The sequence below is a fragment of the Hemitrygon akajei genome, chromosome 27 (assembly GCF_048418815.1).
Source record: "Hemitrygon akajei chromosome 27, sHemAka1.3, whole genome shotgun sequence".
NCBI classification, from domain to species: domain Eukaryota; kingdom Metazoa; phylum Chordata; class Chondrichthyes; order Myliobatiformes; family Dasyatidae; genus Hemitrygon; species Hemitrygon akajei.
The window spans coordinates 34,161,238-34,183,037 of record NC_133150.1 but is presented as its reverse complement, the minus strand read 5'-3'; the positions used below and the strand labels follow the sequence as shown (position 1 = coordinate 34,183,037).

At 43.2% G+C, this 21,800-nt stretch overlaps 1 protein-coding gene across 4 annotated transcripts in view; it reads right to left on the bottom strand.

Moving 5' to 3' along the window:
- Window positions 1–21,800, bottom strand: part of elk4 (ETS transcription factor ELK4) — a 62,726-nt gene that overhangs the window by 31,993 nt on the left and 8,933 nt on the right. For 2 of the 4 annotated variants that reach the window (XM_073030599.1, XM_073030603.1), the window contains one exon: window positions 265–489. In XM_073030599.1, coding sequence (XP_072886700.1) covers window positions 265–471 — 207 coding nt within the window. In that variant the 5' untranslated portion in view covers window positions 472–489. The remainder of the gene's footprint in view (window positions 1–264; window positions 490–21,800) is intronic. The other 2 variants (XM_073030600.1, XM_073030601.1) reach the window with 1 other exon arrangement.

Sequence of the window (21,800 nt, the reverse complement as noted above, 5' to 3'; positions counted from 1 at the left end):
TATAGGCTCTGAGCTTTGGAATTCTGTACATCATAGGGCTGTGGGCACTGTCTTTCTGAACACAAGGATATCAAAGCACTTGGGGATAAGCCAAGGGGAATTAGGGTTCACGATTGATTGTGACACTTAATGATAGAGCAAGCTCAAGGAACCAACTGATCTGTTGATGTTCCACTGCCTTCTATTTTTCTGCTTTGACAATTAGAACTACCTTGTCTACCTAGGACAGAGGAACAAGTTTGCCAGGAAGATAATAATCTGTACCTTGTCGTAATAGTAGCGTAGTGCACGACTCAGCTTATCATAATTCATATTGGGTTTGTTCTTGCGGAAGCCCCAGAGTTTGGCTACATCCTCGGCTTTCAGAAGCTTGAACTCCCCGTCGTTCGAGGTCCAGCAGATCAGGTGGTCGTTCTTGGGCTCCAGGAGCAGCTGCAGCAAGAACTGCCACAGGGTGATGGTGTTGTCCATGCCTGGAACTGCCTCCTGCTGAACAGGCACAGGAGACAGTTAACAAGTTATACGGATCAATGGTTCCATTTAATATCAGAGAATGTGTATAGTATACAACCTGAAATTCTTACTCTCCACAGACATCCATGAAACAGAAGAAAAACCCCAAAGAATGAATGACAGAAAAACAATAGATCCCCAAAGCTCCACTTGTTCCAATCACTCAAGTTCAAGTTTACTATCATTCAACTAAACTCATAAAACATTGTTCCTCTAGGGCCAAGGTGTAAAACATAGTATATACAGTCACATTCAGGCCGAGATAAAAGGCCTCAGCCTGAAACTTCAATTGCTTATTCCTCTCCATGGATGCTGCCTGATCTGCTGTTTATCCACCATTTTCTGTTTGTTGCACAAAATTTCAGTCTGTGCTTTGTTTTTAAATGAGAGGTAAAGACTGGTATGACTCCCTTGCTTCTATGGAAGGTGATGTAACAGGTTATTTTATTTGTACCTGAAGGAGGAGATGCGAACATGACTTTAAAGTCAAACACGAAATGCTGGAAATCCAAAGCAACACACGCGCAAAACGCTGGAGGAACTCAGCAGGTCGAACAGCATCTAAGGAAATGAATAAACAGTCGACATGTTGGGCCGAGACCCTTCATCAGGACTCCAGCATTTTGTGTAGGTTGCATACGACTTTAATGTATCATTCAAATACAGCAGATCTCAGCATGTCCTCAGTAGTGGCAATGGCTTTGGGTTTATCAGGAGGAATGATGCAGTTGTGCCTTGAGAAGGCGCCTTGAACCCAAACTAGCAAATTCAGAAGTGATGCCACTCACTAAGCCAAGTTACCTCGATAGCCCAGAAGTTCACCACAGATAAAACTTGCTAGTGTCAGACAATCCAGTTGAAATTGAAATAATTACAATACAGGTAAAAGGTCAGTGTCACAGGACAGATCCTAAATATATATTACGAGAAGTTAGCGTTTCACATCAAACAGGTTGAGCAATGGCACATCAGGACGGGAAAAGAAGGAGCAGAAACCAAATTAAGAAGATGAGGGGAGAGGGAGGGTAAAAGAAGGCAGGTGATGGGGAGATCAGGTCAGGGGAACGTAGGTGGGTGGGGAGAAAATGAGAAGTTGGGAGGTGATAGGTGGAAGAGATAAAGGGATGAAGAAGAAGGAATCCGATAGGAGAGGAGAGGGGACCACAGGCAAAAGGGAAAGAGGCGAGTGAGATGATGGGAAGGTGAGGAAAAGAGAAGGGGTAAAAAGGGAACCAGAATGGGGAATGGAAAATGAAAGATGGGGGAGAGGGGAGAATAAGAAGTGTCAGAGAAGGTGAGGTCTGGCCGAAGAATAGAAGCAACTAAAAGATGGGGGTGAGCAAAATAATAGAAATCAGAACAATCAGTAGGGAGCAGATGAAGTGGAAATATTGATAATGCTGAAATTCCAACGCAAAATGATAAATCGGGTATATTCAGTCAGAATATTGCAGTGAAGCTCAGCTTTTAAGGATGAGACCTTTTTTTTCTGAATCAGAGAAGTTAACTATCTCTCTCTCTCTCCCCATCTCCCTGCCTCTTGCCCCCCACCCCTCCGTTCCTCCATTTTTCCCCTCTCTCTCTTTCTCCCTCCCTTCCTCTCTCACACTAATTGATTTTATTCATTGAAGGTGGCAATGCTACTTTTCAGTCACCAGATGGCACTTGGTAGATAATCAGAATCAGGTTTAATATCACTGGCCTATGTCATGAAAGCTGTTGTTTTGCGACACCGGTGCACTACACAACATAATAATGTATAAATTGCAATAAGATATATTAAAAATTAAATAAGCAGTGCAAAGAGAGAGTTTTTTTTAATACTGAGGTAGTGTCATGGGTTCATTGCCTGTTCAGAAATCGGGTGGCGGAGGGAAATAAGCTGTTCCTCAAACGTTGAGTGTGTGTCTTCAGGCTTCTGTACCTCATTCCTGATGGTAGCAATGAGAAGAGGGCATGGCCTGGATAGTGAGGATCTTAGATGACGGATGCTGCTTTTCCAGGGCAATGCTTCATGTGAAAGTGCTCAGTGGTTGGGTGGGCTTTACCCGTGATGTACTGGGCTGAATCCACTACATTTTGTAGGATTTTCTGCTCAAAGGCATTGGTGCTCCCATACCAGGCCGTAATGCAGCCAGTCAGCATACTTTCCACTACTCATGTATATAAGTTTCCCAAGGTTTTTGATAGCATGCTGAATCTCTGCAGACTCCTGAGGAAGTAGAGGCACTGTCATGATTTCTTTGCGATTATATTTATATGATGGGTCTAAGACAGTTCCTCTGAGATAGTGACACCCAGGAATTTAAACTTATTGACCCTCTCCACCTCTAAACCTCCGATGAGTACTGGTTCATGGACCTCTGGTTTCCCTCTCATGAAGTCTACAGTCAGTTCTGTAGTCTTATTGACACTGAGTGACAGGTTGTTGTTATGCCCCCATGTCGGCTACCCCGCAGAGTGTTATACAGCCAGCTACATCATGGTCGATGCTCAGCTGGAGGGCTGAAGAGGTGCTATCAGGATCAGATGAAGAACGCTTTAAGGAAGTGCAAGATCAGACCTGAGGACCTGGAGGATGTTGCTGCAGACTGTATCACTTGGCGACAGCTGTGTAGGGACGGGGTTCGTATTCTGGAGTTGGAAAGAACAACCAGAAGACAGCAGAAGAGAGCCAGGAGAAATGCAGCCATGGTTGCCATCACTACCACCACTACCACATATACATGTCCCACCTGCAATAGAATTTATGGGTCCAGGATAGGACTGTATAGTCATCAAAGATCTCTCCGTTAAAGGAGTGGATGTCGTCATCGGATTCTGATGGACAACCGAAGAAGATTACACTACTCAGCCAAGTTTTCAATCTCCCTCCTGTATGCTGATACATCATCACCATTGATACAGCCCACAACAGTGGTGTCATCAGCAAACTTGCTTATGGTGTTGGAGCTATACTTGGTCACACAGTCATACATGTAAAGCAAGTAGAACAGGGGCTAAACACGCATCCCTGTGATGCTCCTGTGCTGATGGAGATTGTGGAGGGGTGGTTTTACCAATCCAAGCTAACTGGGCTCTGCAAGTGAGGATATCCAGGATCCTATTGCACAAGGGGGTATTTGGCCCAGGTCTTAGAGTTTACTGCTTAATTCTGAGGGGATGATAGTATTAAATGCTGAGCTGTAGTCGATAAAGAGCATCCTGATGTATGCATCATTATTGTCCGGATGTGTCAGGGTTGTGTGAAGAACCAATGAGATGGCACCTGCTGTAGACCGTTGCTTTGGTAGGCACACTGGAGCAAATCCAGGTCGCCACTCAGACGGGAGCTGATCTGCTTCATCACCGTGGATGTAAGTGCCACTGGGTGATAGTCATTGAGACAGGTTACCACACTCATCTTGGGCACCGGTGTGATCGAAGCCTGGTTGAAGCAGGCAGGTACCACACACTGCTGGAGTGAGACTTGAAGATAAATATAAAACAGAATAAGTAAGTCAACAAAATTCTTTCCATTAGAGAGAGAATAGCTACAGATACTGGTAACCACTATAGACAACCTTGTAAAAAGATGGCAAACATATTAAAATGTACACGTATTTCTGATTCAGAACTCTATAAAGATTATAACAAAGACTGAAATCATCTACTTACCATCTCAACCCTGTCCCTGCCACATTTTTTTAAGGACTCTCTTAAAGTGTTTTCAATTTTGTTATAAAAAGTATTAACACATCCCTTGAAGCTGGAGTCTTTCCAGATGCCTTCAAATCTGTTTCTGTCAAACCACTACTTAATAAGCCAAAGCTTGATAGTGAGGTGTTAGCTAACTACAGACCTGTATCAAAACTTCTCTTCCTTGGCAAGATTCTTGAGAAAGTAATTTTCAACCAACTTGACAACTTTCTGAATGAGACCAATATTCTAAAAGAATGTTTCAGTCAGGTTTTAGAGCAAACCACAGGATGGAGACAGACGGCCCTTACCAAAGTTGTCAGCCACCTTAGGCCCAGCACCAATGCCAGCAGAATATCAGTTCTAATTTTTCTAGACGTCAACACAATTGGCCACAACATACTTCCAGATCATCTTGAAAACTGGGTTGGGCTCTGTGGTAGCACCCTTAATTGATTTTCTTTGTATATCTTACAGAGAAATTTTTTATCTGTCTTGGAGACCATTTTCAGAGAGATAATGTATCTTTTAGTGTTGCGCAGGGAAATTGCCTTGGTCCCCTACTCTTCTCTTTGTAAATGCTCCCCTTAGGAGATATCATATGCGGGCATGAAATTGACACATAATTGAACTGCTGAGCCTGATGACGGTAACGCCCTATATTCTCTGACATCTGGTGTGGTTGCAATAAATAAATGGATGAGCAATTATTTCCTAAAACTAAATGAAGATAAAACTTAAATATTTTTAGTTGGTCTCAAAGCCAAAAGAGTTAAACTTCTTGATAAACTTGGGAACCTGGATCCCCATGAAAAATCATAAATAACGAGCCTATTTGGTGTAATTAATTCAGATCTGAATTTTAAATCCCACATAGAGAAAGTGAACAGAGCAGCATTTCTACGCTTAGAAATATAGCAAAGGGACATCCGTTTCTGTCATGTAATGATGCTGAAAAAGTAATTCACGCCTTTATATCAAATAGACTAGATTACTGCAGTGCATTTTTCACTGGCCTTCCAAAGCAAACTTCAACTCTGTCAGAACACCGCTACAAGACTTTTAACTAAAACCAGGAAGAGGGAGCATATCATTCCATCCTAACTGCTCTGAATTGGCTTTCTGTATTTTTTAGAATTGATTTTAAAGTTCTCTTACTTGTTTTTAAATCTCTCGATTGTCTGGGACCAGAATACATCCCAGAATCAGGTGACACTTTTAAACACCAGCTCTAAACCTACTTATTTAACCTTGCTTTTAATTAATATCTTTTTGTCTTTTATTTTCATTTTTGGAAAGATGAAAAGTGATAGCTTTTTTTTTTACAGCAATGCAGCCAGGAGTTCCATGGTAAGTGTTAGCAAGTCCAGCTTTTTTCCTAAAATTCCAGACATTACAACTTGAATATAAATTTCTTGACAATCATGATAGGGTTTTAACTCATGACTCTGGATCAATTGTCCAGTAACTTAACCCTTAAACTGGCCTTAAGATAAACTACGGCCATTCTGACTTACTTTTTAACAAGGTGGAAGACTTTTACATTCACTACATTGGGTGTACAATATGATTTTGATACAAGCTGTATCAACTGCTAAAGTGATTTTTGCGTTAGTTCAAATTTGAACAGTACTGTTAAACTCAACTGCTTTGGACACTGATGCTGAATCTCTGATCACATTGAATTTTACAGCTTTTGATCACTATTTTAGAACCATGGACAATAGTAACTATTACCCCCCTTCCCTTATTGTCCTTGAGAACAGCGTGAGTCACTTACTTCAACTGGTGTGTGTATGTGTGTTTGTGTGTATCCGCATGTCCATCACAAGCAATGAGGGTGACTGCCATGCTTGGGTGGGTGTGTTTGTGATGCCTGACTTGCACGTGAGTTTGATTAAAGTGAGGGAGAGCTGCGCAGGTCACCAACCTCACTCTCTTCTAGTCTATCAGGATCCAGTGTCAAGACAACTGGAGATAGGTCAGGGTGCTGTGGATGACCAGGACGATCTACGTGTCTTGCCTTGCTCTTCGCACTCCACAAAGCGTGCTGGGATACACCTTCAACTGCTACACATCTGATGAAGGTGCTCCCACAACCCAGGAGTATTTCAGAACCAGCAATGATGAAGAAACAGTCACATTTCTATATGTCAGCATGCACCTAAGAGATTTATTTATCATGTATACATCAAGACATATGCATAGTTGGGGTGACTAAGACGTTAGTACAGTACTGTAGCAATTTTATATATTGCATTGTACTGCTGTAAAAAGAAACACATTTCATGACTTATGTGAGTGATGATAAACCTGATTCTTATATGGGTCTCTATTGCAGACTGAGGGTGGGAAACGGGCAGGGAAAGGGGAATCATGGTTGGAAAAGGGGAAGCAAGAGGGGAAGGAGCAGGAAGCATCGATGAGATGTTCTGTAACGGTCAATAAACCAATTGTTTAGAATCAAATAATCTTGCCTGGTGTCTCAGGGCTGGGTGTGTCTGCACTCGCGCCACTCCTCGACCCTGGCACTCCTTCTCTGCCACCTGAACCACACCTCACCTGTGGCACTCCACCTTCATCATTCCCAACATCCTTGGTTCCCAGCAGATTTACAAACTCACTCTCTGTTCCACATGACAATACAGTACTGTGCCAAAGTCTTAGGCACCCTAGCTGTATACAGAGCCTATAAAAGTTATTCACCCCCCCCCGAAGTTTTCATGTTTTATTGTTTTACAACATTCAATCACAGTGGATTTAATTCAGCTTTTTTTGACACTGATGAACAGAAAAAGACTCTTTCATGTCAAAGTGAAAACAAATCTCTACAAAGTGATCCAAATTGATTAAAAATACAAAACACAAAGTAATTCATTGCATATATATTCACACCCTTTAATATGACTCACCAAGTCATCACTGGTGCAGCCAATTGGTTTTAGAAGTGACATAATTAGTTAAGTGGAGATCACCGTGTTCAGACAAGGTGTTTCAATTGATTCTATTGAAAATACACCTGTACCTGGAAGGTCCAACTGCTGGTGAGTCGGTATCCTGGCAAAAACTACACCATGAAGACAAAAGAACACTCCAAGCAACTCTGCGAGAATGTTATTGTAAAGCACAAGTCAGGAGATGGATACAAGAATACTTATAAGTCACTAAATACCTTCTGGAGTACAGTTAAGTCAATCATCAAGAAATGGAGAGAATATGGCACAGCTGTAAATCTGCCTGGAGCAGGTCGTTATCAATAATTGAGTGACTGTGCAAGAAGGGGACTAGTGAGGGAGGCTACCAAGAGTCCTCTGACAACTCTGGAGTATTTACAATCTTCAGTGGCTGAGATGGGAGAGACTGCGCATACAACTGTTGCCCACCTGTTTCACCAGTTGCAGCTTTATCGGAGAGTGGCAAAGGGAAAGCCACTGCTGAAAAAAAACCTCACATGAAATCTCTACTAGAGTTTGCCAGAAGGCATGCGGGAGACTCTGAAGTCAGCTAGAAAAAGATTCTAAGGACTGATGAAACCAGAATTGAGTTTTTTGGCCATCAGACCAAACGCTAATGTTTGGCGTAAATCAAATACTGCACATCATCAAAAACACACCATCCCTACTGTGGAGCATGGTGGTGGGTGCATCATGCTGTGGGGATGTTCCACTCCAAAAGGCCCTGGAAGGCTTGTGAAGGTAGAGGGTAAAAGGAATGCAGCAAAATACAGGGAAATCCTGGAGGAAAACCTGATGCAGACTGCAAGAGAACTGTGACTTGGGAGAAGATTTGTTTTCCAGCAAGAGAGTGTCCCCAAGCATAAAGCCAAAACTACACATGAATGGCTTAAAAACAACGAAGTTAATGTCCTGGAGTGGCCAAGTCAGAGTCCAGACCCCAATCCAATTGAGAATTTACAGCTGGATTTGAAAAGGGCTGGTCACTTACAATCTCCAGGCAATCTGACAGAACTTAAACAGTTTTGTAAAGAAAAATGGGGAAAATTTGCAGTATCCAGATGCACAAAGCTGTTAGAGACCTAACCACACAGATTCAAGGCTGTAATTGCTGCCAAAGGTGCATTTACTAAATGCTGACATGAAGGGAGTGAATACTTATGCAATCAATTATTTTGTGCTTTATATTTGTAATTAATTTAGATCCCTTTGTAGAGATCTCTTTTCACTTTGACATGAAAGAGTCTTTTCCTGTTGAGCAGTGTCAAAAGAAAAGCCAAATTAAATCCACTGTGATTAAATGTTGTAAAACACTAAAACATCAAAACTTCCGGGGGGGTGGGGAGGGGGTTGAGTTGAATACTTTCTATAGGCACTGCATGTGTCTCAGACTTTTGTGCAGTGAAATGTGTCATATGGGTTAACTACCAACACACCCAAGGATGTGCTGGGTGTATGTGCAAGGATGTATGTCTCCACACGTTCTGGTGCCAACATAGTATATGCCCACAACGTTCAACACAACAACAGCACAATAGGCCACACAGAACACCACAAGCAGTAGTGACAACATCAGAGCAAAACAAGACAAAAGCAAAGCAAGCCCCTCTCCCACCTCCAACCCCCTCACACACTCAGGCTTCCAATCCCAGGACAGGCCTGCATGAGGAGAAACTTCATTAGCCAGAGAGTGGTGAATCTGTGGATTCATTTCCACATTCGGCTATGGACCCCAAGTCATTGGTGATATTTAAAGCAGAGATTGATAGGTTCTTAATTAGTAAAGGTGTCAAAGCTTAAGGAAGGAAGGCAGGAGAATGGGGTTGAGATGGATAATAAATCAGCCATGATGGAATGGTGGAGCAGAACTGATAAGCTAAATGGCCTAATTCTACTCCAATGGTTTATGGTCCCATTGTCTTAAAGCCACCTCCAGGCCTCCGATCCTTGGTCCTGGAGAGGAAGCTACAATGAGATAGAGGTCCCATTTGATGATCAGTACAGTGTATTTTGTAGTTACTGGTACCATTGTGATATAGATGTCAAATATCCATACTGATCACCCACAGCAGTGCATCTGTCAGCCCAGACATTCATCTGAGGACCTGTTGGCACCCTTGGGTGTCTGTAAAAGACCCAATGACATCATTGTGAAGAAGGCAAAGAGTGCTCTTCCCTGGAGTCCTTTATTCCTCAGCTAACATTAGTAAAACAATGTGATCAATCTAACATTTCGTGGGAATCCATGGTTTGGAGATTGTCTGTTGTTAACAAGAATTCCAAAAGGTGGCAAAACAGTTAACGCATCAGCTTACAGCACAATCAATCACAGATCAGGGTTCAATTCCCGCTGCTTTCTGTAAGGAGTTTCTATGTTCTCTCTGTGATGGTGTGGGTTTCCTCCAAGTATTCTGGTTTCTTCCCACATTCCAAAGACATACATATTATATTTTGTAACTCCAAAACATAAAACTAATTGAAAGAAAAACACTTATAATGTGGTGGCATAATGATGTATGCAATTGACATACTTTTACATATAACACATAATGAATTATTTAAACAAACAAGAATGCTTAATCAAACAGCATACTTACAATATTACTGGAATATTACTGAAATATTAAATACACAACAACACGGGTTAAGGTAAGTCGTGGGCAGACGATGTTGACACCAGAAGCGTGACTTGCAGGATGTCCCCAGCACATCCTCGGTGACATTGATGCAAAACAGTGCACTTCACTATATGCTTCAATGTTTCAATGCACTGCACATCTGACAAATAAAGGTAATCTTTATCTTTGAACAGAGGCTACAGAGTACATCATTAGTGGTGAGGTTCTAGGATCCATCCAAAGGTTATGACAGGCACCAGAAATGCAGGCTTTAGAGGTACAGCACCTCATGTTCCTCCTGCATATTCTCCAATCTGACAGCATGAATATTGAATTCTCCAGTTTTATTTACCCTGCTCCCCCTCCATCCCGTTTCCTCACCTCTCGGCTAACCATGTCCTCCTGCACATACTCAAGAGATGCTGGAAACCTCGAGCAACACACACAGTGCGTTGGAGGAACTCAGCTGGTCAGGCAGCAAATATGGAGGGGAACGAGCAATCAATGCTGGATTGCTCCAGCATTTTGTGTTTGTTCCTCCTGCACACCTAGCCCCATCTCCTTATCACCTGCTTTCTTTCCCCTCTCCCACCAACTTCTCCTGCCCATCACCCACACTCCCCTCCCACCACCTCCATTATTTAGTTCCAATCATCTTCCTTTCCTATCAGATCCCATCGTCTACAGCCTTTTGTCGCCTCCAGTTTTCACCTCCCAGCCTCCGCCATTATTTCCACCCTGCTCTCCCCCACCTTACTCTATCTCCCCTCACTCAGATCCACTTATCTTGCCCCACTCTTCCACTCATCTCTCCCTACTCGCTTTATTACTTCTGATTAGAGGACCCGAAATATTGATTGAATGCTTTCCTCCACAGATGCTGCCTGACCTGCTGAGTTCCTCCAGCAGTCTGATTATGCTCGGGCATCCAACATGTACAGTTAATTATATTCCCTCATTCATCCTATTGCTTTATCTCTGATGTCCGTTGAAATAGTGTGATAAAAGACCATCGGATTAAATAGATGCCTTTAAACGGCTTGATTACTGTCAAATTACTAACAAACAACATCAGGTATTAGATTCAGATACATTTATTTATCACGTGTACATTGAAACATACAGTGAAATGTGCCACTTGCGTTAGCAATCATCACAAACTAAGAATATGCCGGGGGCAAAACACAAGTGTCAGCACACTTTCCGGCGCCAATGCAGCGTGAAAGCAACGTTCAATAGAAACAAAGCAAAATAAGGTCTTCTCTCCCTCCCATCCACCCACCATCTCATGACCACAGAGGGGCTTCAAAGCCTAGGCCTTCAGCCTCCACTGAACTTGCAGACATCGGGCCTCCAACTTCCCCAAAGGACTCACAGACTCGCTGACCTGGCACTTTGGCCATCGGGCCTTGACTTCTGGATTTCCGATCGACCTCCAGTATCAGGCACAGGATTCACTGCCAACAGGATCCCCAAGTCCAGGCCTCGAACCCTGACTCACCGATGACAGGATCCCGAACTCCAGGCCTCAATAATGGAAAGAATAACAGGTTGTGATTCAGGTAGTTTTACGCATTAAAACTACCTAAATCCCAACCTATTATTCCTCCTTCTGTTCTGCACAGCTACCCTCACATCTGAGAGAACTTTCCAGAGTCCTGGCAAGGTTAATGCCACAGCTGTTTCACACATGCGGATCCATTTCCTTCAAATAACCCTTCATATCAGAGTAAAGGTCCTGGATAAAACAGCGGGAGAACAGACGATATTTAAGGGTTTGGCAGATTCTCAAATATTGCACAGCTCAAGGGCAAATGTCTGGCACCCAGTACTAGTGACACTCGAGAAAACATGACCAAACTAAATTTAGAATGGGCAAAACAAAAAGTTATGCTGTGGCATGCTGGCAGGAGTATTGTGCCCCCACCCCCCTCTCTCTTCCACTGTGTCAGACACCACAGAACTCCTTAAGGTTTCAGCTGATTGGTTAAGTATAACTTTAAAATCAAGTGTCCTCAGTAAAGAAATTCTGGGACTCTGCCTTACAGAATGAACAACGGCAATTCAGGCACTTCTCCTCCCCTGAGGCTGCCAATCCCCATAGATTAACTCCACAGTGCCCAGGAATTGACCATTAATCTCAAAGCAGTGGCACCCAAACATATTCCTGGAGGCAAAGGTGTGCGTTCCATTTTCCTGAAATGTTTAATGTACTGGTAATAAGAACAATATTCAAAACAAAAAAATAAAGACTTTGACTGGGTGCGGCCGTTGGAGAGGGAGATCACCCGGTGAAAATGGAGCCATCCAGCCAGCATTAGGAAAATAATCGTTCTCAAAAACACAAGAAAGTCTGCAGATGCTGGGAGTCCAAGCAACATACACAAAATGCTGGGGGAGCTCAGCAGGTCGGGCAGTATCTATGGAAATGAGTGCAGACTACATTTCGGGCCGAGACCCTTCAGCAGGACCAGAGCAAAAAAGTTGCGGAGTCAGAGTTAAAAGGTGGGAGGAAGTGAGAAACACAAGGTGATAGGTGAAACCGAGAGGGGGGAGGGGTGTAGTAAAGAGCTGGAAAGTTGATTGGTGAAAGAGGTACAGGGTTGGAGAAGCGGGAATCTAATAGAAGAGGATAGGAGGCCTTGGAAGAAAGAAAAAGAGGGAGGCAATGGCAGGCAAGCTTAGGGTGAGAGAGGGAAAAGTGAATGGGAAATGGTGAGGGGGGAGCTATTACTGTAAGTTTGAGAAGTCAATGTTCATGCCATCAGGTTGAATGCTACCCAACTTTTGCTCTCTTTAAAGCAAGGGTTCCCAATCTTTTTTTATGCCATGGAGCCTTACCATTAACCGAGGAGTCCATGAACCCTTGGTTTTAAAGTTCTGATTTATGACTTTTTCTTTTCCACCTCACCTCATCTTTGCTCAAGAATGGTACTTGTTTCCTGTAGTAAGTGGGAATCAGTGCCAGGCAATGAAGAATTGATCCCTGTTCCAATTCATCCTCAATATGCTAGCAATTGATTACCTCAAAGCTGGTAATCATCACTCATCTCCTGGTTATTTCAGAAGGACATGGTAGCATTTTTCCTGAGCCATTACAAATGATTGGAAAACAGAGTGGTTTGATAGTATTTGGAGAACACTACTTAGGCATCAAACTAATTAGTGTGGAATAGAAAACTCAGTAACAAGAACAGATTTATTCCCCTGCAAGATACAGTACTGTGTAGAAGTCTTAGGCACAAATATATAGCTAAGACATTTGCACAGTACTGTATATTGATTAAAATAGGAAGTTGGCTGAGAAACAGAAATGAGCATACTAAACTTTTTATTAGCTCAGTAGAATTAAGTGATATTTGGTAACTGGGAAGACATAATATACAGTACTCAGCAAAATTCTTAGGTGCCCTAGCTAAATACAGTATATGTTCTTAAGACTTTTGCACATTAATAATTCTCTTTCAGGGTTTTCCAACAAGAAGGCAGATTCTTGATCACTTTCATAAATTGATGTTGATTATTGATACAGTGAGTGTAACAATCTTGCCTTGAAATGTAATGTATTAGCTTTATGAAAACCCTTAACCCTGATGTTTTGGTATGCTGGAGGCCACCTCTGAGTTGAAATTTAAGTTAACCAATTATCTTCAAACTGAAATGAAAATTATAGATCATGAGATGAACATTCTGCAATGAGTGGCTTGTTTCTTGTTCCTCTAAAGCCTTTCAATTGGCACAGTTACAAGTGATCATGGTTTGGAGGCCTGCGTGCCTCATGAACTGGAGAACTATGTTGGGTGGAGTCAGTACTTTATGCTTTGGCTCTTGGTAGGTTCACCCATGCTAACCAGGTCAAAGAGTATATAGGACAGACTGAGTGGCCTACCAGTTCTCCAGGTTTGGAGGTTCACTCAGGGCTAACAACCTTGACTGGTAAAACAAAATTGTTAAGGAAACAGCAACAAAGAATCCTTCTACATCTGTGTGCAATAGTATTCCTGCGTCTCCACCTGGGACCTGCATAACTGACAGCAGTGAAAATCGAGAGAAAGCTACTGACACAATGAAGGAAGGCTTGTCATGGGGGACCTTCAGTGCCGCCCTAAATGCCAGTGGCGTAAAAGGCAGTAAGTAAGTTATGTTGGCATTGATTACAGTGCCAACTTCCACTCTCACTTCTGTGAAATGAACTAGCGTAAATGAACTGGTGAAGTTAGTGAACCAATAGACAAATTATGGAACACTGACGTGAAGATAACTTGAATCCTGTCACAGTGGATGGGAATTTAAACTTGGATCATTAAACAACTTAATAAAAAAGGTAGTCTTACTAATGGCACACAGTGAAAAAGCCTGACTGATTTACTAATGTACCACAAGGACAGAAATCTTCCGTGTCTTACCAATCTGAGGTAAGTATGGCCCCTGGACCACAAGTGTGGTTTTCCAACAAAAAGTCATATCCTTGATCACTTTTATAAACCACCGCCTTAGTTTCATAAGACCATAAGCCAATAAGGTATAGAAGCAGAATTAGGCCATTTGGCCCATCGAGTTTGTGCTGCCATTTCATCATGGTTGATCCACTTTCCCTCTTAGCCGCAGTCTCCTGCCTTCTCCCCATGTCCTGTCTAATCAAGAATCTACCAACCTCTACCTTAAATATACCCAATGACTTGGTCTCCTCAGCTGCTTGTGGCAACGAATTCCACAGATGCACCACTCTCTGGCTTAAGAAATTCCTCCTCATCTCCATTGCAAATGGACGGCCCTCTATTCTGAGGCTGAGTCCTCTGGTCTTGGACTCCCCCAACATAGGAATATATCCTCTCCGTATCCACTGTATCAAGGCCTTTCAACATTTGATAGGTTTCAATGAATACTGCCAAACACAGTAGGCTAACACTCCCATACAATGCAGAGATTTGCTCCATCATTGCGGAAACTCTCTCTCAGAGTAGAAATTTACTAAGTGATCTGCCTTCTTCAACCACTGCAGTCCTTGAGTGAGCAAATGAGTCCGTAGCTTCTCAAGCCAATTAGGGATGGACAGTTAAATGTCTGCTCAGCCTGCAAGGGCCAGATCCTTGAATGCATAAATAAAAAGTAGGCATTATCCCCAATGCCCTGGCCAGTACTTATCTGTTAACACAACCATCAAAAATTATTGTTTGATGTTTTATTGTTAATAACAAATTGGTTGCTGATCTGTTTCGACCGTAGAAGCAATGCAACGTGAAATATTTTAGACTTCCTGAAAAGATGAAAGAGGTATTATGGAAACCAAAGTCACTGAGTCTGGAGGTAGAGGCATGAAGGTCCAGGCCAGAAACTGAGATTGGAGACCTTATGCCTGCAAGTTTGGATGTCCAGGCCAGAGGCTGGAGGTTGGAAGCCCGAGTTATGTGAGTTTAAATTTCTGGGGCTAAGGACTGAAGGCCTGGAGATGGCCTCTCTCTGGGTTTGGAAGCCTGTGTGATGAAGGTGGGGAAAAAAAAGCTTGTTTTACTGTTGTTTTGTTTTGATCTGCTGTTGTCGTTGCTTGCATTGTTCTGTGTGGTGTTGTAGTTGTGTTGAACGTTGTAGGCATGCTATGATGGAGACGGAATGTGTGGTGACACTTACAGTACATCCTTGGATGTGTTGGTTGTTAGCACAAACAACGCTTTTCACTGTTTGTTTTGAACTACATGTAATAAATAAATCTGAATCTGATTATCTTGTATCTGGGACTTAACCCTTTTGATATGTTAAATCATAATATATATAATTTCTTAAGGTGTCAGCTGTAAAATTAGTCAGCTCCATCATGGATACTAGCCTCCGTAGCACCCAAGACTTCTTCAAGGAGTGGTGCCTCCGAAAAGCAGCTCCATCATCAAGGACCCCACCACCAAGGACATACTCTCTTCTCATTGCTACCATCAGGAAGGAGGTACAGAAGCCTGAAGGCACACACTCAACAATTCAGGGACAGCTTCCTCTTGAACCCATGAACGCTACCTCATTGTTTTTTTTAATTTCTCTCTTTGCACTACTTACCTTCATTTGACTATTTAATATACATATATATTTACTGTAATTTAATTTTAAAAAAATATTTATCATGTATTGCATTGTACCGCTGCTGCAAAGTCAACAAATTTCACGACGTATGCCAATGACATAAACCTGATTCTGATATCTTAAGCTGAAATGACAGGGAATTTATTTGATGTTACCTAGTAGTCCGGGGCTGTAGGGTACAAGGTTATCCTAGGTGGCACAGATGAGGAAAATCTCAGACTTTGGTTTACACACTGTCACTTTTACAGTATCAACAATCCTGGCCTCTGATGGAGCATGTGAATTCTCTATGAGACCCTGTGCATTTCCTTCAGATGCTCTTCTTTCCTCCTAAATCCCAGCGAACTGCTGGCTGGCAGGTTATCTGACCACTACAGGTTGTCCCTGGTGCGAGGAGTTGATGAGAAAAGATGCGAGGGAAAATTGGCAGAGTACTGAGACTGTTCGGTGGCTGAAATCCAGGGTCATTAGCTCTATTTCTCATCCACACATGCAGCTTGACCAGCTAAGTATTTCCAGCATTTTCTGTTTTTAATTGGGCTGACTAGCCTCTTCTGTGGTGCAAGGAGATATAGAACTTCATCCTTGGGGTTTGCCCCATTGGCTGGAACAACCTGATATTCTGCTGTTTTCTCACAGTCACTGGGCTGGGGACGAAGCAGGGAGAGGCAGGGCACAACCCAATGGTTTCCAATTGGCAACTAAGCTGCTCAAGCCCTCACTCCTCTCTGCCGGCTCATCAACAGACGGGCAAATAGCTTAAACAGCTATTAGCAAGACAACCTGGCAGAATATCGAGGTCTGGTCACCAGCCATTTTAGGGTTAATACTGAAGCTTGATCAGAAGTACAGGCACTGAAGCTCAAAGGCCAAAGCTTGATGGACGGAGACTGGAGGCCCAGATGTTGGTCCTAGGGTAGGGGGTCCGTCCATGTGTGTGGAAGGGCGAGAGGGAGTAAAGGGGCTTCTTTTGCTGCTGTTATTCCGTTGCTTGGTGTGTTCTGCGTTGGTCTGCCGAGCACTATGGGCATGCTATGTTGGCGCTCGAATGTGTGGCGGCTCTTGGCGGACTGCCCCCAGCGCATCCCAGGGCTGTGTTGGTTGCTAACAGTAACAATGCATCTCACTGTATGTTCCGTATGTACATGTGATAAACAAAATGAATTTCAATCTGAATCAGAAGATGGCAGCTTCAGGACAGAGTGCTGCCAGGACTTGAGGAAGAGACTGTGCAAGCTGGAGCTCCACTTCTTGGAGTATAAGAGACTGAGTGGTGGCAGAGCAGACTCGATGGGCCAAATGGCCTAACTCTGCTCTTATATCTTATGGTCTTTTTATCGGGGTGGTAAAATCATGAGGAGCAGAAATAGGGTGAATATTGCAGTTATTTTCCCAAGGAAAGAGAACTGAAAACTGGAAGGCACAGAAAGGGGGCTAGATTTAAAATGAGTCTGAGGGCAACTCCTCACGCAGAGGGTAAATGGAACGCGCTGCCAGAGAGAGTACTGAGGCAGGTAAAATAATGACATTTGAGGTAATTTGGGAAGTACATTGATAGGAAAGGTTTGGAGGTATACAGACCAAATGGAAGTAAGTGGGGCCAGCTTAGCATGGACACTTTGATCAGCATGGATGAGTTGGGCCGAAGGGCCTGTCTCCATGCTAAATTACCCTATGGCCCTATGTAAGATGAAAGAGAAAATTAACCAGGAGGATAATTGGTAAGAAGAACCAAAGTGGAGAGAAGGAATTGTTTGTTTTAGCCAGTCAGAGTAATGTTCCAGAAAATATTACTAGAAGTGGACTTGGCAGTGAGTTTCATCAGGAATCTAGATAATTAAATTAACTTCCATGAGACTGCAACAGGTTGGAGGGCCCTTTCAAAAGGGCAGGCACAGGTATGATGGGCAGAATGCCCCTCTTCTGTACTATGTAATACCATAAAGAAAAAGCCTTGGCTGAAATGAAGCTGCATTGCACAGGAATCCTAGGAATCCAGTTTTATATGTTGGGAGTATCACAAAATTGGGTTGAGCAGCACAGTAGTGTAAAGCTATTGCAGCACCAATGACCCGGGTTCAATTCCCGCCACTGTCTGTAAGGAGTTTGTACGTTCTCCCCGTGGCCACTCGGGTTTCCTCTGGGTGCTCCGGTCCACAGTCCCACAGTCCATAGGTTAAGTAGGTTAATCAGTCACATGGGTGTAATTGGGTAGCACGGGCTCTTTGGCTCAGAACGGTCTGTTACAGTGCTGTATTTCTAAATAAAATTAAATACAAATCCTTCTAAATCTACGACACATAAGGAAGGCAGTCAACCCGTGCCTCCCACTCCCATCTTGCAGCATCCCAGCCCTTCTCCTGCTGGAGATCAGAGTGTTAATGGCTGAGGATTCCTCCGGTCCCCTATTTGCTTTACACTATAACCCGCCCCGCCCCCTCCCATCACGGGAAGGCATACTGTGGACACGTACCAGAATTGCTTTTTTCGAAAGAACGTGTGACATTTAGACATAAAGCAGGTGGGACTTGCACAGACAAGCCTCAGTATAACCTGGCAGCTTTTCAAAGCAAAGAGACGGAAATGTGCAGGAGCAGGCTTCAGACTCTGCGTACTGACTCCAGGGCACATTGCTTATGAGACCTAGAAATGAGACAGTAAGACCGATACCCTGGGAAATCCCTACTCAACAACCACCACCACTTGGTTCTCCACAACCTACACTCAACGGCCACTTTATTAGGTACGCCTATGCACCCACTCGTTAATGCAAATATCGAACCAGCCAATCATGTGGCAGCAACTCAATGCACAAAAGCACGCAGGCACGATCAAGCGGGTCAGTTGTCATTCTGAACGAACATCAGAATGGGGAAGAAATGTGATTTACTGCAAGAGATTTAACTGTGACTTTCAGTATCCGAAAAACTGCTGATCTCTTGGGGTTTTCACACGCAACAGTCTTTAAGAAATTTCATGGAAAGCTGCGAAAAACAAAACTTATCCAGTGAATGGCAGTTTTCTGGGTGGAAATGTCTTGTTAGTGAGAGAGGTCAAAGGAGAATGGCCCGACTGGTTCAAGCTGACAGGAAGATGACAATAACTCAAATAACCACATGTTACAACACGGCTGTACAGAAGAGCTCTCTGAACGCTGAACATGTTGAACCTTGAAGTGGATGGACTACAGCTGCAGAAAACCTCAAACATACACACAGTGGTCACTTTACTAGGTACCTCCTGTACAGATAATAACTAATAAAGTGGCTACTGAGTGTGGCCACTTGAGATCCAAGAGATCATGCCAATTTAGCTACATAGATATCCTTTGCACATAAACGCAGCTATCACAAAACTGACATTGATTTGAATGCCAAAGTTTAAAAGTTGATACATCAAATGTAAGCAAAATCAGTTGTAAGTGAATAAGGAAATTGCTCTGGGTTCAAACTTTAGAGGGTTGTGGGGAGGGATGGGCAGCAGAAGGAATCATTTGGAATGGCTCCTAAAGTCCACAAGGTTGGATGAAGCCAAATAGTATCTAGAGAGAGAGAAGCACTGCATTCATAAAACATAAGACATTAAGACCATAAAACATAAGAACAGAATTGGGCTATTTGGCCATTCGAGTCTGCTCTGCCATTCCATCATAGTTGATTTATTATCCCTCTCAACCCCATTCTCCTGCCTTCTCCCCAATAATCAAGTATTCGTCGATCTTTGCTTTAAATATACCCAATGACTTTGGCTCCGCAGCAATCTGGGGCAAAGAATTCCACAGAATCATCACCCCCTGGCTGAAGGAATAACTCCTCATCTCTGTTCTAAAGGGAAGTTCTTCTGCTCTGGGGTCGAGCTCTCTGGTCCTAGACTTCCCTTACTATAGGAATCATCCTCTCCAAGTCCACTCTACCCAGGCCTTTTAATATTCGATAGATACCCCCCTCCTTCTTCTAAAATCCAGTGAGTACAGACCTGGAGTCATCAAATGCTCCTGTTATGTTAACCCTTCCATTCCCGGGATCATTCACTGACAATCACCAACTGTGCCAATGTTAATAGTGTGTGCTCAGCACTGAAACCCATTCAAGTATCATTCATTGTCATCTATTTACTGCTTGAATATTGAGCAAATCTACTTTGCCAGGCAGTGCAAATGCTTCTATTTCAATCAGTAGTAGACAGCTCCAGATTTATTATGTAATTTTATCATTGACCAGAAGTAGCCGTTTCACGCAATACTAGAATCTATTTCCATCTCTGTCATCAGGAAGTTGGCAGTGAGTAGCATTCTCCCATGGCCGCAGATCAAGTTGTGGAGCATTTTTTTTCTTGGATATCGATCCAGTGACAAGTCAAAAGTGATAAATGTCCAAATTAGGACAGTAGAAACCAAGCAACTCATGATGGCTTTGTGAGAGGATGTTTAGTGTTGTGGTTTGGATGGTGATCAATCCATCTCCAATTCCTGACAGTCCCAATCTTCTTGACTGCAGAGATCCTGCTGAGAGTGGAAAACCTTGATTCACACTCACAAAATGCTGGAGGAACTCAGTGGTCTGGCCTGAAACGTTGACTGTTTATGTTCCTCCATAGATGCTGACTGACCTCCTGAGTGGCTCCAGCATTTTATGTGTGTGACTATATACAGGGTGGCCTCATCCCAAGCAAGCGGACAGTACTTCAAACTTTTCATTCTCTCTGCTTGGCTTTGGAGGTTCAAGAAGCAAGTAACTCATTGCAGAAAATTCATCTCATGATCTTCAGTTAAAGAAGTCATACAGATCAGAATCAGGCCCCTCGGCCCATCCAGGCTATGCTGAACTATTGTTCTGTTTAGCCCCATCGACCTGCACCTGGACCAGAGCCCTGCATAGCTCTCCCATCCGTGTACTTATCCAAACTTAAATGTTGCAATCAAACCCATACCCACCACCTCCTCTGTCCCACACTCGCACTTTCCTCTGAGTGAAGTTGTTCCCCCTTGGGTTCCTCAAATATTTCACCATTCACTTTTAACCTATGACCACCAACCCTAGTCCCACCCAACCTCAGTGAAAAAAGCCTGCTTTCATTTACCCTATCTATACCCCTCATAGTGTTACCTCAATTTGTATATAATTGATCAATTTCAATTTCTACCCAATGGTGACCAATACATCATGGTTAGGGTTTCTAATAATGCTAATCCATTATATTTTAAGGGGACATGGTTAGACTCCTTATTGTCTTTGGAATGCTGATGAAAATGGAGTTCAGAGCAAAGAGCGTCACTCAACAGAGCTGGATTGTGTAAGCACGAGAGGGCGGATAGATAGGTGGGGTAAAATTTGAATGTGACTAGTAGGGAAATGGACAATACATTGAAAGTGAGTAAATGGGCAATAATTATAGAGTCGTACAGTACAGAAACAGGCCCTTCAGCCCATTTCATCCAGGCCAGCCTAAAGGGGCTACTTGAGATATCGCCATTACCCTGCATTTGTCCCATATCCCTTTAAAGCATTCCGACCTATGTGGCCCTCTAAATATCATTTAAACATTGTGGCTGTGCCCGCCTCTCCCATTTCCTCTGGCAGCTCATTCCAGATGCCCACCACCTTGTGTGTAGAGAAAGTTGCCCCTCAGGCCCCTTTAAAGTTTCCCCTGGCACCTCCACAAGTGAGAAAAGAGTGTGTAGGGGCTGAGGAGATTGATGTTGTAGTGTGTGTGAGAGATGAGTGGCACAGAGAGTGTGCAATCAGATGCATAGGTTCTAGTGAGTATGAAATGTATGGAAATAGTAGAGTTCAAATACAAAATAGAAATGACGGAATGTTGTCTCACCCACTAACTACAGGTACAAGGGCTGTGCAGCAACTTGTTCCTACATGTTGGTTCATATTTGAATTGCTGGGTTGCAGAAGCTGTGGAACAGCTTTTGCCAGCTTTCCAAGATACTGAGTACAAAGCACAGCATCGCTAAGCA